This window comes from Myotis yumanensis, unplaced genomic scaffold (assembly GCF_028538775.1).
Source record: "Myotis yumanensis isolate MYYU_CA2020_CCGP unplaced genomic scaffold, mMyoYum1.0.hap1 SCAF_7, whole genome shotgun sequence".
NCBI classification, from domain to species: domain Eukaryota; kingdom Metazoa; phylum Chordata; class Mammalia; order Chiroptera; family Vespertilionidae; genus Myotis; species Myotis yumanensis.
This window is the reverse complement of record NW_027223758.1, coordinates 81893384-81911803: the sequence shown is the minus strand read 5'-3', so window position 1 is coordinate 81911803 and position 18420 is coordinate 81893384. Positions and strand designations below refer to the sequence as shown.

Here is an 18420-nt window from a genome sequence, read left to right as displayed (position 1 = left end):
TGATCAAAGCTGAGCCTCATTATAACCCTGGTGGGGGTTACTAGGATTGTTCCCATTTTACAGGTGAGAACACTGAGGCTCAGTGAAGTTTTTCCTTTCCCTTTGTTCCCCTTACCAACTTCAAAATTCCTCCTAGGGGCAGGCAGGGGATTCTGCACATAGAAACTCCCTAGTAGGGAGCCACATTCAGTAAGAGTAGCCCTGTGCTCAGTGCCAGGTGTCATGGTGGGAGCATTACATCTGTCATCTCACTTGATCCTCACAGCCTGGCAGATAAGAATGAGTACCCCAATCTGGCGGAAATAGAGCCAATGCCCCAAGAGGGATGTCCATTTCAGAGGGAAGTCATGATACCCCACAGCCAGCCTCACCCTCTGCACAGCTCTCTCAAGGGACAGTGTGTGGACACCCTGGGAGCACTCGGGCAGAGGGGTGTGAGAGCAGACAGAGAGTTCCAGGGGCAATGGCTAGGGCCAGGGGGATGGCAGGGAGGGAGGGACTGGAATGGGTGGGATAACAATGAAATGAGATGGCCCAATGCTCCAGAAAACAAAACAAACAAACAAAAAACAACAGAAAAATCAGACTAGGTGACAGCCACAGGACTCCGAACATTCATCTCTTGGATCAGATCTGGGCCTACATGGGAAAAGGTGGAGGGAGCAGGTTGACCTGATAACCTCTCCCCACGCCCCCACCCCCCCCCCCACCCCCCACCCCCACCCCCGTCTGCTCTGACTCCTCCAGGCAGCAGAGCTACAGATCTCCCCCTCGGGGAACAGCACCAGTTCTGCCTCCTCTGAGAGGCCCTCCTGATTTCCCCAGGTTTCAGTGACCTCTCTCCCCATCCCATGTGCCAACCCTGGCCAGCTGTTTCCAGGCTGGGCTACCCTTTCTGGTCAGCGTGACCTATAGCTTAGTCTGTGTGTTCTTCACCCACTTCAGGGGTGCTCGAGGTGTCCCCAGCTAAGCTGTGTGCCAGGAGCTATCTGTGCCTCTGCTGCCCACAGCCCAAAGTAGATGTTCAGTAAATTCCTATGCAATGTAGCTAAGACATGCCTGGCCCTTTCCTGTCTGTCCCCTGTGCACTCTTTCCCTTAGAACCCTTCCGACTGTTCCAGGTACAAACAGGGATGTGTGTTCCGAGGGGCAGGGCAAGCTGGGAATGGCCATCCTTTGCAAGGCACCTCTCAGGATTTTGTGTGCCTTGTACTCTATCATAACTCTCTTTCATCCTCTCCTCCCATGATACTAATGATAGTTTTAATAATGATAATCTCCATTTTTCTGATGAAGAGACTGAGGTTCAGAGAGGTCCAAAGTCGCCCAGCTTGTAGGTCGTAAGGCCAGGAGTTGAACCTAAGACTGTCCGATGCCAAAGGGTGTACATTTCTTGCAAATGCTTAGTCTCCCCTAACCGTCCTCGGGGAGCCCCAGGAAGTGCAGCCTGGTCGGGGAGCAGGCCTCAAAGTCCAAGGGCCCGAGTTTCTGTTTGGAGAGATGAAAATGTTTTGGAAACAGAAAATGGTGATGGTGGCGCAACATTGGGGATGTACTTAAATGCCCCTGAATCGTACACTATAAAAGGAGCTTAAATGGCAAATTGTATGCCAGATAGATTTCACCACAGTGAAGAGAGGAGTCCTAGAGAACCAGGGCAGCCCTTGCTGGGTGTCGCCCACCGGAGGGCCCCCCTCACACACCCGTTCTCAGGGCTCCTCTCCATCCTCTGACCTTCCCCTGGGACCCTCGCTCCCAGTCCTGGCCCTGGCTCTCTAGACTCCAGATACAAGTGGATCCGCACCACCGCTTCTCCCTCTGCCCAGTTAAAGCCCACGCTGCCTTCAGCCTCGCCCAGAAAGTGCCCTTGTCCACCCCTGTGGGGCTGCTGGAGCTCAGACTGCTTCCCATGGCCTCGGGCCTCAGGGGCAGCAGACCGGTCCTGATGGGGCCCTTGGGAGCTGGCTTGGCGACTCCAGCCACTGGACAGACTTGAGTTTCTAGCACCCAGAGCGCTCTTCACACTTCCCTAGAAGTGCCTGAATGTCACAAGGGTGCGACATGACCCCGTCCCCCAGCCCCTAGCCCCCTAGCCGTGGGGGCATGGCTGTGACTGGCCTTCCCGAATGAATATGTCATCAAAGTTCCATGTTTTCATCAAAAGTTCATGCAAAACTTGCAACTGGTGACGTAAGAGTTCCTTGTTTAGCTTAATATAAAAATCTCCTTTTCCCCAAATTTAGCAGTAAAACAGGAAGCCAGGCTGTGTTTACCCTGTGGGGTGGAGAGGCTCTTTTTAGCCCTGAGCAGAGGTTCTGCTCACCGTCTGTCTGTCACACCCCTGGCCAGTCCCTGCTCTGGTCTGGATACGCCCACCCACCATGTCAGCACAAGGCAGGACTCGGCAGGTCTGGGCACAGACTGGTGAGTACCCACGTGATGAGGGGCACCTGCCGAGGAGCGAGACAGCAGAGCAAGTCTCTAACTTCCTCCTCCCACCTTCCCACCCTTTCTGCTCCTTCTCGCCCCCCCCCCCCCCCCCCCACCAAGAGGAAGCTTGCACTGGTGGAGGACCCGATGGGATGGGATGGGATGGGATGGGATGGGATGGGATGGGATGGGATGGGATGGGAGGATGGGATGGGATGGGATGGGATGGGATGGGATGGGATGGGATGGGACAGAATAGGAAAACGCCACCCCAGGTTCACGTTTGGGCTTCTCCTCTCCCTTCTCCATTACACTCCCAGCTCGATCCCAGGTGAGGGCAGGTTGGCTGGTGTTCCCTTCCCCCACATGGCCTCTCCTCCCCTCCCCCTCCCCTTGGCCCATTCCTCTTGGTGAGGAGACAGCTGGATTCCTGGGTCCTGGGCCCAGGCTCTCTCCATGGCCTCTTGCTGCCCTTCCCATGCTGCCCTGTCCCCTGGGCAAGCCCACCTGGGCAGCCTCAGCATCTCCTCAGCCAAAGGAAGTCAGGCAGGAGCTGCCTCCTGGGCCCTGCCTCCCTCAGAGCAGCTGAGCGCCGCCCTCCCCCTTTCCCTGCCTTGAGGCCTGGCCTCCATCTATAACTGGGGAGGTGGGGTGGGGAGGTGGGTTGAGTCCACCAAAGGTGAGGCCAAGGCCAAGGGCAAGGCCAGGACCTACCCACCCTGGTGTCCAAAGGGGCTCCAGTGCATGCCAACCGAATCGGGCTCTGACCAGCTCATTTTGTCTCTCTCCCTGGGCACCGATTTGGGCACACACACTGCTGGGCAGTGGGTGACCTGTGCAGGGAGCCTTGAAAAGGAGAGCCAGCCTGTGGGCCCCGGTCTTCCCCTGTGACAGCTTCACCTTCACCAGGCAGATTTCTCAGCTCTGGTCAGAGCAGCAGGCCTCACAGGTGGGGGCCTCACAGGTGGGGGCGTAGCTCTGACAGGCGCTGTGCCTCTCCCTCCGTGCATTCCAGCCCCCCTCCAGGAGTGCCATGGAGGCTGAGGACCCCCTGGAAGGGCCACCCTTTGACTTAAGGAGAGCCAGTGTCTCCAGCCCTGGGGCTTGTGGGGGGATGGGGGGTGGGGGGCACATTAACCCATCAGTGCACACACGTTTGGGAGCAACAACAATTGTTCTAGGAGTGGGGTGGTCCTGGGGAACAGGAGCACTGTGGGCCCCTAAGAGGCAAGGAGGGGGCGGCATGGAGGCCTGGCAGCTGCGGGAGGAGAGAAGAGCAGGAACAAGGCAAGCCGCTGGGGGAGGGGGGTTGTCTGAGAGTGCCTCCCCCCCTCCCCACCCACTCACAGCCCGGGAGGGGGAGCAGCAGCTGTTCAAAGCTTCCTGCCCTTCCTTGAGACAGGTGTTGGCTGAATTCTCACTTCCTCCCAGCCGGAGAGCTCCTCTCACCCCCTCCACCCGCAGCCTGGTGCTGAGTCAGCAGCACACTCACTTCCCTCCCAGGCTCCCGGAGGCCAGTGCTGCACTGCCACCACCACCTGGGGACAAGCCTCCACGTGGTGACTTCCTGGAGGGCTGGTGGCCCCAGCCCCGCAGGGGCACCCCTCGGGACAACCTCTAAAGCCAGGGCCACATCAGGAAGCAATGATTCTCAGGGAGCTTCTTGCTCAGAGGCCGGACCAGAGCGGCAGGGCTAGGAAGCAGGACTGACCCTAAGCTTGGGCCCCGTGGGGTCTGTGCTCACGGCTCTGCCACAGGCCACCAGGGTAACTGCTGCTCCCTTGCCCTCCAGGGCACAGCAACCAGCGGAAGGGTACGTGCCCATCCACTGAGTGCTAAAGAGCGGGTGGGTAGGGGAGAAGGGAGGCAAAAAGAATGGAAATGTTATTCTCATCCAGAGGAAATCACAGCTTTTTGGAGCAGGAAGGGGCAATTAGGCCAATTCTGTCCCTGGGCAGATAGGAAACGCAAGCACCGAGCAGTCAGACTCGGCCATGGGTTATAGGAGGGCGGGGCGAGAAGAGGGGCTGTTCCCACGGTACTCGGTACTCAGTGGCCTGTTGGAGGGCTACCGCTGTGAATAATGCGCCTCATTATTGTTACTGTGGCCTTTGGTTGGCTTCTCGCTTTGTTTCCTATGCCCTGGGCACAGAATGCCCTTTCACTGATGGGGAAACTGAGGCCCCGTGGGGGAAGTTGACTTGCTCACAGGGAAAGTTTGTGGCAGAACAAAGACCAGCACCCAGGTCTCAGAAGAGTTTATCCAGATCTTCTTCCCTCCCCAAGCTCTCTCTTATCTGCTCTCCCCTCCACCTGTCTGGGCCTGTCTGGAAGGGGCTGAGGGTGGGCAGAGAGGCAGGGGTGCTGTCAGGCCTGTTCCACTAACCACCTCCTCCCAAACAGCCCGAGGGAGGTGGTAGGCAGATCAGCTCGGAGTGGCCCTGCAACCCAGGCCATTTGAGTACCTCAGAAGCCACGGAGCCTGGGGGCAGAGCCACCATCAAGTGGAATATTATGCAGCCATATCTATAATAATCTATAATAATAAAAGCATAATATGCTAATTAGACCAGATGTCCTTCCAGACGTCCTTCCTTCCTGACAAAGCCACAGCAGGCAGGGGCCAAGGCAGAGGTCCCTGGCCGCAGCAGCGGCGGGCTTGGGGCTGTGGCAACGGCGGCAGCCGGGGGCCAAGGCCCTTGCATGAATTTCGTGCATCGGGCCTCTAGTATATATGTATGTATGTATATATGATGCTTGTGAAAATAGCCTAGCAAAACATGAAAAGGAAGGCTTATGCTTACACAGTTCTGCTTACTTCCTCTTACATAAGGCCCCTTGTGTCAATCTTCCTTCCCATCCTTCACATCTCTGGTTTGGGCTCTGTCACCCCTGGGAGTCTGCCATGGCCTCCGCCCTGACCTCTGCCCCCTGGGATCACCCCTGTGCCATCGGCTGCCAAAATAAGTGGTTGAAACAGAACTCTTTCCAGAGAGCTTTCAATGACTAACGGAGCAAATCCATACTCTACCGGGGCTTCCAGAGACAACGTCTCTTCCAGCATCTCTTCCAGACTTTTCTCCCCCATTCTCTGGACCTCTGCTGCTTAATTCCTGGAGTTGTGCTCTAGAGAGAATCATTCAAAGACAGGCCAATGGTCCCAGGGCCTCCTGTAGCTGTGCCATGCGACAGGGCTGAACATGTACCCCTCCACACACACATGCACACACACACACCTCCCTCCTCATATACACTTTCTGTTCTTGCCAACCAGAGCCACTGGCCTTGGCCATGGTCTCACACCTTCCCCATCCCCCACCAGGAGCTCCTCCCTCCTGTACACACACCACTCTTTGATGCACATCTCAACCTCACCTCCTCAGCAAGGTCATCTCTGACTTTATTTGATCCCTGAGGCTAGTAAACGCCTACAGTTGTGGGGAATGGGGGCCCCTGCTGTGTGTCAGGGCCTTCAAATAGTGACAAACCCTATCAGGTAGGTATGATGATGGTCATTATTCAGTTGGTGCTCAGAGCAGTGGCCTCAGTTCACCCTTCCAGGTCAAGACGGGGCTACTCCTCAAGCCTGAATTGCTCCAAGCTTTTTGCACCTCACCAGTCAAGTGCCCAAATCTTCTGCCCTCCATTTGGGCACTTAGGCACATAACGACTTAGACAGAACTAGATTTTCTGAGCATTCATCTCCCAGCCTCAGCATGAGCCTCAGGAGGGCAGGCGCCAGGTCTTACCTTGTTCTCATATCCCCTTTTGGTTGGCCCCAAGTAGGTATTCAATAAACACTCATTAACTAAATGAACAAACAAGTGAGTGAATGAATGACTGAACGCATGAAGGTACAGGCAATGCAAGTGGTTCAGATGTGGGGTTATGAATGTTTGCTTTTCGCTCTGAAGTCATCTAGAAAACCTGAGTCTCTCCAGATAAGCCCTCTCCACTAGCTGCCCTCCCTCCCAATTCTCTTGGAATTATATCAGTTCATCTGTGGCTAAACCGAACCAGAAACTAATAAATACTCATTCACATTCCTATTATGTTAACCCGGTAATTTTTAAAGAGCTGTTTAGATCCATAGAAAAACTAAGGCACAAGGCTCTTGTACACTGTGCAACAGCGGTCGAGTAGGACTGAGCTATCCACAGTCACCCCTGAACTGGAGTCAAGAGCCTGTGTCTCCTGTGCAGTAAAGAGGCCCCACACTGCACCTGGGTCCTGCACAAGCTGTTGCTTCCCTAGCCCAGGAAACCATTCGGTTTTCCAGCGTGACCCTGCAGCCTGCTTATTTAAAGATGGGAAAGATGTTGGGGGAGGGAGGTTGGGGGTGGGGGGCGTGTAAGAAGTGAGCAAACTGCAAAAGAAAGAGAGGTGGCCCAGTCTCTGTCATCTGCATATGAGGGCATGGAGACTCTTGGTGGCCTTTTCCCCTAACTTTGAAGGCCATCACCAGTATTTGCTGGTTTATGGGAAACTATTATTTAAGACAACTCATCAATTAAGTGGGCCTTATCTGATGCCAGTTTTAAGAGAGAAGTTCTCTTGTTCAGAAAGGGGAGCTGTGAACAAGAGCTGTGCTCCCTCTTCTTACAAATGGCTTTTCCAAAACCCTGGAGTCAAAAGTTATTAAAACAGATCTATGTCAGATGGCTGGGAGGGTAGATATAAAGTACATTGGCTTTGTAATGATTGGATCATCCAGTTGGGGAGGAGGGGTGGGAGGCTACTTCAGATGAATGTGTTTATTCCGGCAATCTGGGTGAAATGCAGGATGCATTTGATAAGGTGCTAAAACATGACTTCCCATTAACCCACTAACTTTCCATATTATGACTGGGTTACTAAACTGCCTTTGAAATGTCTTGATCGACTAATTCTGACACACAGGGCACTAATTTAGAAAAATAAAATCTTGGAGTTGGTCAATATTGATCCAAACAGCCACAGCTCCCTAGGACGAAAATGCTGGGGGTCCCCTGATTTGCAGTAGTTTTATTATACTTGAGGGGTGGTTTATTTTATTTCTTAAACTAGGTACAAAATTTAAAGTTTCGTGTAAAGCAAAATGAAAGGAGGAGGAGGGGCGGGGGGAGGAGGAAAGAAAGAAAAATCCTGGAAGACCTGCATCTCTCTCCTTGTACAACTACAGCCTGAGCTCCACTGGGGACTTCCGTGTGTGTCCATGTGTCACAGTAAATCAGCTCAGCTTTCCCACTCGGGCTGGGAGAGCAGGAGAACAAAGGGCTGGAGCCACAAGGGCAGCCGTGGGGGAGAGGAGAGTCCCCCCGGCCACAGAGGCGGCCAGGAAGCACTGTGGTCAGGCACGCGTGTGCGGGCCCAGGAAGGAAGGCTGGCAGAAGGGCAAGGCAAGCCCGAGAGACAGCCCAGAGGAGAGAGGAGGCGTCATGTCAGCCCAAGGAAAAGCGGCCCCAAAATGATGACCCTTTGAAGGCACCGGGAATTTCTTTAATCAACTGATTTCCTTGGTGTCTAAAACACCTCGTTTAGCCAGGCTTGTTCTGGGCTGAAATTGAATAGGTGTAATTGACAAATGCTTGAATTTGGGTTCCACTGTGGGGGGGGGGGGGGCGGGGGGGCGTGGAGGGTGGGAATACCTCTCCACTGGCTTCTCAAATGGAATTACGGAGAAAGATGCATTTTAAGGCCTCTTCTTCCAATTCAATTTCCAGGTAGGTCCTGGCTTCCCTCTTGATCCCCGCCCCCTTTACCCAACACACACACACACACACACACACACACACACAATGCCAAGAGATCTGGCTTTCTTTCTCAGGAGAGGCACTAGGGCCACAGATGAGACAGCTGTCAGGGACTAGGCTATAATCAGCTTTAACTGGCTCCCAGCCTGCAGAGGACACGGACCCCCTTATTCCTATGCTAACGGGTCAGGCTGCTGGCCCTGGGATGAATGCAGGGGTGATCAAATTGGTTTCTGTTTCAAACATCCTCCTTGTGCAAGATCTGCCTGCAAATCTTACATTATCGCCAGTCCCCAAAATGTAAATATGCACACAGAAGAGGGTACTTTAAAATTCCAGATCATGACTTCAACCTCATGGGACATGTCACCCCCCCCCTCTACCCCCAGAATGGTTTTGAAGGACAGTAAATCAATGAGACAGTAAAAGGAAAAGTTAAAACACAACTGAAAATGAGTTTTCCAGGCAAGTCTGAAATGCTTCAAGATTGCTAGTTAAGAACAGTATCCCTTTTCTCAACTTGAGTGTTATAGCCCCCTCTCTTCACCAGCATCACAAACCGAGTGCCGGGTAACTTGGAAACCAAGATGAAATGTGGAGGCTCCTAGCTGCACAGGTGGCCAAAGATAGGGGTTCTCTCTACGCGGTTGAGCTGTCTGGGTGTGACAGGACCACCGACCCTCCCATCCCCTCAGAGGTCTATTGTAATAAGATATGGACTGGAGGAGATTAAGGTCACCATATCTGTACCACAAAACAAAAGAAAAAAGTTAAAAAAAAAAAAAAAAGGCATTCACTCGAGTCTTACAATGGGAGGTGGGAGTGGTGGGTGGGTGAGGGTGGGGATAGAAAAGCGAGGGGGGATATCTAAACAGCGGGATACGACAATAAATGGGGAAACAGCAAGAGAAAAAGCACACTAGGTTAATATAGGAAACTAGTTCTTTATTGAGAGATTGTATATTAGTATTAGTGGATTCTGTGTGTAACAATGTTGTCATGCACACGATACAAAAAAAAAAAGAAGAAAAAAAAAAAGAAAAGGGCTGGGTCCACCATGCTTCGAAGGGCAACAGAACAAAAGCAGCGTACAATGAGCAGATGGCCCGGGCTACACGACCACAGTGCGGTTCAGCAGGGTAACATCTCTAACCGAGCGCTGTACATTGTCAACTGGGGGATGGAAAAAAATACAGATCATGCTTTAGTTTTAGTACAAGAAAAGGTGAAAAAGATACACAACCAAAAGGATATTTGGTACAGAAAAAAATTACCCACAAAATAAGAACAGGAAGTAATTCAGCACAGCAGAACACGCTATCCCTGTTTAATGGAAAACCATTTTGCTGGGGATTCCTTTTTGGTTCTTCTTTTCTCCCCACCCCCCCACCCCCCCCCCCCACTTTCCTTTCAGATTGCCACATGGCAATCTAGGGAGGCCACTCGTGACTTTATTTTGGAAGGGCCCTTGAAGTAGGGGCCTTATTCTTTCATTATTGTTCCGTTTTGTTTCAAGCAGGTCTGGCCAGGGAGGCCGCAGAAGAGAGCGGCTATTAAAGGGGCAGCTCTGATGGCCAAGGCAGATGTCCAAAGATGCTCTTGACATTTTACAATTAAACAATTAAGACACCATGGGCCATGGCTCCCCTTAAGCCAGGGACCTTGCTGCACCAAATTTTCAGAAGCCATGGAGGAGCAGCAACTATCATTTCATCAAAGGTTTTCATAGGTATAGTTTCATTATTTTTTGCCTCCGACTAAATGTGATCTGTTCACTTAGGCCTGGGTGCTGCCAGAAAGGTAGCTGACGGTCACCCAGATAAGTGGGAAATGGGGTGCAATGGCCTCCAAGCCAAGGCAAGGCAAAAGGAATCCACTTAACAGGGATTTACAGTGCAATGTACTTGGCTAAACAAGATGAAGATACAAAAATGGTTATTTCTCTACATCTATTCTGAAATGGCCTACATCCTATATTACTACAATGGAAACTAAAAAGAACAGATTTAAGCTTGCAGGCTGTCTAATAGTTTTACAAGAAGATTGTGGTTTAGGACCTTGTTGGGTTAAGCATTAGTATCCGCTATCAGAAGGTCATGAATTCTTATCACACTGCTCAATTTTACCCACAGCCCAGTCATCCTCAGCCCTTGGATTTCCTGTGGGCGGGTTTGCATGAAAGTAAACTTTGACCTAAGGGCAGGATTTTTTCTGTTGGATTTTTTTTTTCGGGGGGTGAGTGAAGAGAGGGGGTAATTAAAATTAAAATTTAAAGACCGCTGAGCAATTTGAATTTCAAAACATGGACTCGGCATCCTGCAATGGTATTTAGAGATCGGTGGTATTAATGAGGATGATAATGATTTAATCAGGATAATTATACTTTCAGGCTCAACATCCTTCTTAATCATTTTTTAATTTCTGCCTAGTGTAACGTTCCACACTCGTTTTCAGAGGAAATGCCAAGTAATAAAACATAATTGTGATTTGGGGGAGTGGGGTTGGCATTTCAAGGGAGACCTCATCCAGCCCCCCATTCCAATTCCTCACACACCCACTCCCCACCACCACTCCCCCAGTGCTAGGCTGGCCTGAGATAGGGGATACTGCCGCTTAAATAGCAATGCTTCCTCAGATGGAGACAGGAGATGGTTAAGAGGGGTGTCACAATACAGCTAAATGCGGAGGCAGAGGGTCACAGCGCACACAGCAGCGAGTTGACCATTCACTGAGCTACACAATGAAGAAAAAAAAAGATTTGATAAATGCAGAATGTCATCATTCTATCATCACACAAAAAAACTGCGGTTCAAACAGGCCTAAGAGGGTCAACCTTGCCTTTTAGGTTCTGGGGAGAGGCGTGGGGTTGGGGACAGTTGGGCTGAAAGAAAGGGGGCTGGGCTTTCATCTTCTTGCCCAATCGGGCCCCTGGGGCGCACTAAGGCACTGGCCCCTCGGCCCACCCCCACCCCACCCCCCACCCCCCAACTGGGTCTAGGTGGAGCAGCCCGGTAGCTAAGGGAGGGAAGACATCATCGAAGACATCTTGGTGTGAGTGCGGGAGGGGAGAGGCGGGCCTTTGCCAGCAGGGATTTAAGCAGATGTGGAGTGGGAGAGGACAGAAGAAACATTTCCAAGAGAGAAATGTGAGTCCAGAAGCAGAATACAAAAAGAATAAAAAGTGAATCTAAATGAATCCCGGATTTGCTTTGGGAGGTGGGGATTTTTTTATTATTATTATTAAAAGAGGATGGAAGAAATGTGGGGAGAGGGAAATCAAGCTACTGTAGCAAAATGTGAGGGAAAGGGGTGTGGGGAAGGGGACCGTGCAAACACACCCCATATATCACAGTTAAAAACAAAGCCGGCGCTGGCCTGCTGCTCGGTCAACGCCTGCCCGGCAGCGGCCAGGCGGGGCAGCTCACCACCTCGTCCTCACACACAGCAACACCCAAGGGCCGGGCACCGGCTCTGGCTGGGCCCAGAGGTGCACCACAGTGCACGTCTGACTCTCCGAGGCGCGCACACTCTTGCACACACACACTCACACGCACACACCCAAGCATTTCGAACCCGTGAATACAACTGTCATACAAAGGCAATGGGGGGTGAAGGGGGTAGCACAAGGGCAAAATACAGAAAGGGTTAGAGGGAGAAAAGGATGGGCCGGGAAATCATGCAAATGCCCAAGAGAGGGCTGGGGGCTGGGGCATGGGATGGGGCCAAGACCAGATCCCAGCTACCCAGCCATCCGTATCAGTGGCCAAAAAATGAAATACAAACAACACAAAACACACATGTACCTTAAAAAAAAAAAGGCACATCACAGAAAACCAAGTATGTTTACACACACACACACACACACACACACACATACAATCCCACGCACACGCGCGCACACAGGCATGTATCTCCGTCTTGCGATCACACAGGGCTAGGAATCAAGGGAAGGGGCTGTGACTAGGGGAATTGCGATCGCCGCAAAGAATAAAAAATGGGGCTGGGAGGGAGGGACTCAAATTCGCCAAACCCTAACTTCACTACAAAAGCTCCCACGAGGGCGGCCGCCCCCTCACTCAGGGGTACCCCCCAAAAGGGAGAGGGGAGAAGCCACCGCTCGCCCTGCGTCCCGCGGGTGTGCCCTGAGCCCCCCGCCGCCCCGGTGCCCGCCCCCGCCCCGGTGCCCGCGGCGATCCACGCTCCGAAGCGGACCCCGAAAGGAAAAAGCGATACCTCTGTTTCGCACAGAGCCAAACACTGGAAGCACGAGATAGCCGACGTGGACCAGGACCATCCTGGCTCCTCGCGCGGCGGCGGCTGCTGCGCGCGGGCCCTTTGTGGCGCGGCTCCCGGGCGCGGGCGCGGGCGGCGGCGGGGCTGCGGGAGCCGCCGGGGCGGGAGGCGGAGCGCGGGGCGCGGGCGGCGGCGGGGCGGCGGCTGGCGGGGAGACAGATGGCCCATGGAAAGGCTCCCTTCCCGGCCCCTCTCGACATTCAAAGGCGCTGGGGCCGCAGCTGCCGCCACACAAAGGCGCGCGCAGCCAATGGGAGCGGAGCGCAGCGCGGCGCGGCCTCGCCGGAACCGCGGGGGACAGCGGGGACCGCGGGCGCGCGGGTGGCGGGGGGAGGGGGGAGGGAGGGATGACGGCGGAGAGGGAGCGGGCGGCCAATCGCGGTGGCCCGTGGCCCAGAGCGAAGGGGTGGGGCGGGGGTCAGCCCCGGGGGACGCGTGGAGCCCAGCGCGGATCCCCGGTCGCCTGCAGCCCAGAGCACACGCGCGTGAAGCGCCCTGCACACAGAATCGGGCGGCGTGCACATGCAACCTGCACGCACCGAGAGGAACGTGCACTCAGACATGTGGAGGTGCGTTCGTGCGTGCGGAGAGACGGGCACGAGCGCACCAAATGCACACGACCCGGAGGTCCTTGCACACTACACGCGGGTCACTCGGGGACTTGCGCGCGTGGAGGCTGGCGCACGTGCCGCGCCTGACTGCGGACACGAGTGGAGCTGGTCCGCGAGCCAGCAGCCGCACACAGAGCCCAGGCACTGTCACACAGACATGTGCACACCAAAAGCCTTGTTCATGCAGGAGGCGTGCGTGCCAAGAACACGTTCCCAAAGACACACAGAGGAGAACACAATGCAGATATGTGCACAGTGCAGATATGTATGCTCCGTGCCTGCCGCACAAAGCGGGCAGTAATCATATGTTGAACTGAAACCCACTCATCCACCAAGCTATGTGCACACATTCTATGCAGAGACATGGCCCAGAAAACCCAGTCATTCAACCAACATTCGCCCCACTCTGACACAGACACCGCCAGCCATGTGCACAGACACGCCCACTTCCCAGCAGGCAGGTATACACAAGACATCAGGGGAACTCAGCTCTTCTTGGCTTTTCAGATTCACACGTGGAGGCATAGCCACACTGTCGCATGTGGTCTGTGGCTGGCCTTCCAGGTACAAGCAAGAGAGAAGCAAAATGCTCAGCCCTGCTGTCCAGCGGACTGCTAAGACTGTTCCCGCATTCAGCACACCTGCAGTAAAAACTTCCAACATGACCCCCAGATCAAGCCTGCAGAAAGACAGAGGCCATTGCCTGCATTGGGGCTTGTCTTCAAAACCCAGTGGCTCCTTTATTTAATGAATCCGGTACAAACTAGATGGTAAAATTACAGAATGTGGGACTGGAAGAAATCCAATTCGTGCCAATCTGGCCCCCTTTTAGAGATGAGGAGGAGGACCATTCACTGAAGACATCTGTGCTTGTGTCAGGGCGAAGGACTGATGCAGATCCTCCTGGGACCCCAACCCTTGCAGCCCAGACGGGGCCTCTAAAATGCCAATGCAATCACCATGCCTGCCAGGTGCAGAGATGGGCGACAGCTGGGGGTGCTGGGGAAAGGACACCTAGGAGGGCCCATAGCCTAGTGGGTGGGAGGTAGGGAGGGCAGGTGGGGTTGACTGCAGGAAAGTGACTTCTAAGTTGAGACTTGAAGAATAAAGAACAGGAGAAGTGAGGTGAGGCAAAGGAAAAATGACAGCCTGGCTTTGTTGAGACAGTAACCGTATTCCCAGCAGCGACAGCAGGGCAAGATCCCAGTGCACATCTTCTTCTCACAAACACATATATCCCCTTCCCCACCCTCAACACCCCCGCTGACCCTAGAGAGCTCAGGGAGGAGGGCAGCCAGGGGAGACCTCCCAAGCCTCACTCCAGAAGATCATTTCAACCCGGTCCTGCCAGCAACTCTTTCCTTTTTCCGTTACCTGTCAAATAAACACAATGCCACCACTGATAAGAATCTTAAAAATGAAAAGACTGAATGCCTGGCTACTAGGAACTGTTTCCTGTTCTATTTCAGGCTTTGTCAATATGCATATATATCAAATTCATCGCCATAATCTGCATATTTTCATCCTGCTTTTTCCACTTAAAAATTTACCAGAAATGTTCCTGTCCTTCTACATGATTATCTTCATAATTTTCATTTTAAGTGTTTTCATAGTATTGCAACAAGTGAGTGTACCGTGAAATTACCTAATTATACTCTATTCTTAGACACTTAATTTGCTCCCAATTTTCCATCAGACAAAAGCAATCATCCAGGAACAGATCAGCACCGTAAACCTAGGGAAATCCACCTGCTAACTGTATCCTTCATGTTCACACATCAGAGAAACACAAAGACAGATGCCCACATCCACCAGTATACCAACATTCACACATAGGCACGTGCCACCTGCTAAGAAGGGATTATTGTGGATTAGGAAGGGGAGTTCCCTTTTTAAGGAAATATTGGGTAAACACCTACCATTCCTCAGCCTCAGTGCACTGATCTGTCTAGTGGGGGTAATGCTAATCCCTGTCAAACCTTCCTAAAGGTTCATTGTGTGGATCAAATGAGAAGATAGCCATGGAGGCTGTAAGCAGTACAGAGAATTCTAAAAACATAAACACAGTGGTGTCTCCAAGAATGAAACGATTATTATCTTACCCACCCTTTATTTAACAAATGAGGAGACTGGGGCTCAGAAATGGGGTTATCAACAAGGTCACAACCATTCTTGGCTGAGTTAGAACTGGAATCCACATTTCCCAGCACATGGCCCAGTATTGCTCTTACTTTCCATTTTCTTCCATCGCCTGAGATGACCTCTTTCTACCCGCCCCCCATTAGTCAAAGTCCACAGAAGTACAGTAAAGCAGATTCTTGAGAACAGAAAGATTTGTAGGAATACTCCATCCATCAGGGTATTTCCTTTGTATGCTCTTCCTGCCAAAACCAACACCTAGAGCATATTTGCGGGCTTAGCATGTAAAACTCAGTAAAAAGTATAAAAAATGAAAGGTGAAGGTCAATCTATAATTCTTGATCCAAGATGGAGACCATGACCTTGTAAGGTAGAAATGTCACTGTCACCTGAACTGTGACCCACACTTTGATGCCTCTGTCTCCACCCTGGCCACCTGCAGAAAGGGTCCTGTAGAACATCATGTTTATGGAGCCCAGAAGCATTTGTTTCAAGAACTACTTTGGCCCTAGCCTGTTTGGCTCAGTGGGTAGAACAACAGCTTGTGGATTGAAGGGTCCTGGGGTCAATTCTGGCCAATGGCACATGCCCAAGTTGTGGGCTCTATCCCCAGTGTGGAGCATTCAGGGGGAAACCAATCAATGATTCTCTCTCATCATTGATGTTTCTATCTCTCTCTCCCTCTCCCTTCCTCTCTGAAATCAATTATATATATATTTTAGAGGCCCAGTGCATGAAATTCATGCACAGGGTGGTGGTACCCTCAGCCCAACCTGCACCCTCTCCAATCCAGGACCCCTTGGGGGATGTCTGACTGCTGGTTTAGGCCTGATCCTGGGGCCTAAACCGGCAGTCAGACATCCCTCTCACAATCCAGGACTGCTGGCTCCTAACTGCTCACCTGTCTGCCTGCCTGATCACCCCTGTCTCTGCCTGGCGACCTTATTGCCCCTAACTGCCCCCTGCCAGCCTGGTCACCCCCAACTGCACCCTCTGCCAACCTGGTTGCCCCCAACTGCCCCTCTCTGCCGGCCTGGTGGCCCCTCACTGCCCCCCTCTGCCAACCTGGTCACCCCTCACTGCCACCCTTGCCGGCCTGGTCGCCCCACACAGCCTGCTGCTCAGTCGTTTGATTGTCCTCATTAACCCCTCTGCCGGCCTTGTTGCCCCACTCAGCCTGTTCGGTCATCCATTCAGTTGTTTCGGATGTGATGGCCCTTAGCTCTTCATATATATAGATTTTTATTTTATTTTTTTTAAATAACTACTTTGGAGCCAAACATCAGATCTGGGGTAAGACCACCATTACCCTTTAATCAACAAATGGAAATAAATCAAGCACACCAGTCATGTAGACATCAAAAATTTTTCCAAGACTAAGCACAAAATTCTTGCTTTTCTCCAGGTTGTGTTGGCATCAAGTAGATACAGCTTTCAAAATCTGTGCAAAACAGCTGTGCTACAATCCATGTGATTGGTGTCACAACAGCCCTCTGCTAAACATGGTGGTAATGGCGGGGTGGAGGGAGTGTCTAGTTGCAGCCTGATGCAGAAGAGGCACGGCCCCAGACACTGACAATCACAGGGCATAATCACAAGAAAATGAAGAGGATTCAAGAGGGGCTGCCCATAACCAAGGATGATGGGGAGTCAGACAGAAGTCAATGTGGCACAGTAGGAGAGGACCCTAAAGTGTGGGTCCATTTCTAACAGCCTGAGAAAATGGGGAAACGTTGAGTCAAGGAGGCAAAACATGTGCAAAGACCCAGAAGTAAAGTAGGAGAAGGAATTGGAAAGGGGGGCAAGAAGGAGAGAAAGAGAAGAGGAGGAAAAGGGAGGGAAGGAGGGTGAAAGGAAGAAAGAAGAGGAGGGGGAGAAAAAGGAGGCAAGAAGAAGAAGAAGAGGGAGGGGAAGGAACAGGAGGAACAGTAGCTCGGGCTGACTGAGGCTGCAGGAGGGAGTTCCATGCCCTGTGCTGAATTGGAAATTTGGGAGGTAGAACAGACAGCAGCAGTGAGGACTGGGCCATGTACTCGAGTGCTCCCTGCACACTCACTGAGCAGAGCCCTGTGTGCCAGGAACTGTCTCAGCGCTGAAACAGGTTTGGTCACAGGAAATGAAGGAGAACCGGGGCCCATGATCCTGCTCCGCTGTAATAGAGAAAGTGCCGAGCACCTGCTGTCCTGGTTTAAATGCTGAAGATCTCAGACCCCCTGACAGTGAGGCGGGGCCCTGTGACCGGGCCCTGGGAAAGGGATGAAAGCAGGAATGGTGAAGGATGGCTTTCTTAGAAAACAGAGCTGGTTTCGAGGATGCTAGGAAATCATTGAAAAACAAACAACTGGTAAACAGAAAGAATCAAGCATGTATCTTGCCTTTCCTTCTACGAACGCCATTTCAGGATAATGAATATTTGGTGAGGGGAAGTTTGTCTTGATAGAAGTATCCTATATAATAAAAGGCTAATAAGCAAATCAACTGAACAGCGGAATGACTGGTCACTATGATGCACACTGACCACCAGAGGGCAGACGCTCAACGCAGGAGCTGCCCCCTGGTGGTCAGTGCGCTCCCACAGGGGGAGTGTCACTCAGTCAGAAACCCTGAGCTGGGCTCACAGCTGGCGAGCACAGCGGCCACGGCAGCGCTAAGAATGTCTGACTGATGGCTTAGGTAGGGAGCAGGCCTAAGCCATCAGTCAGACATCCCCCAAGGGCTCCTGGACTGTGAGAGGGCGCAGGCTGGGCTGAGGGGACCCCCCTCCCCCCGAATTTGGTGCACCGGGCCTCTAGTTGACTAGTAAATGAAGAAAAAATGATATAATGAAAATACCTTAATGAAATGATAGTTCTAGGCAATGACCATCCATAGTTAATATCAAAAGAGAAACCCTGGGACATGACTTGCTTCCTGAGAGAAGAACGGGCCAGCACCTATGAAGTAGTCCTTCCAGAAAAGGGAAGCTGAACCTAATCAAACCTCTAGATTGAATTCCCAATTCAGAGAAAGCACAGGAAACAGAGATATACATTAAAAGATACTATTGGAGTGCAATTAGCAAAATCCAGATCATGGAGACTTTATGGGAAAAACATTTTCTTCAAAAAAATAAATTATAAGGGGGGAAAAGGAGATGGGGGGGAACTTAGAGAGACACAGGAGGCATGTCAACCAAAAGCAACATTCAGACTTTTGTGAAATATGATTAGAACAAA

The 18420-nt window shown here is 52.1% G+C and overlaps 1 protein-coding gene across 1 annotated transcript in view; it reads right to left on the bottom strand.

Moving 5' to 3' along the window:
* The window catches only part of ARK2C (arkadia (RNF111) C-terminal like ring finger ubiquitin ligase 2C), an 82489-nt gene extending 69998 nt beyond the window's left edge, over positions 1–12491 (bottom strand). The window contains exon 1 of the mRNA XM_070421096.1: positions 12396–12491. Within this exon, the coding sequence (XP_070277197.1) occupies positions 12396–12456 (61 nt within the window). The 5' untranslated portion in view covers positions 12457–12491. The remainder of the gene's footprint in view (positions 1–12395) is intronic.
* Positions 12492–18420: the final 5929 nt, after the last annotated feature.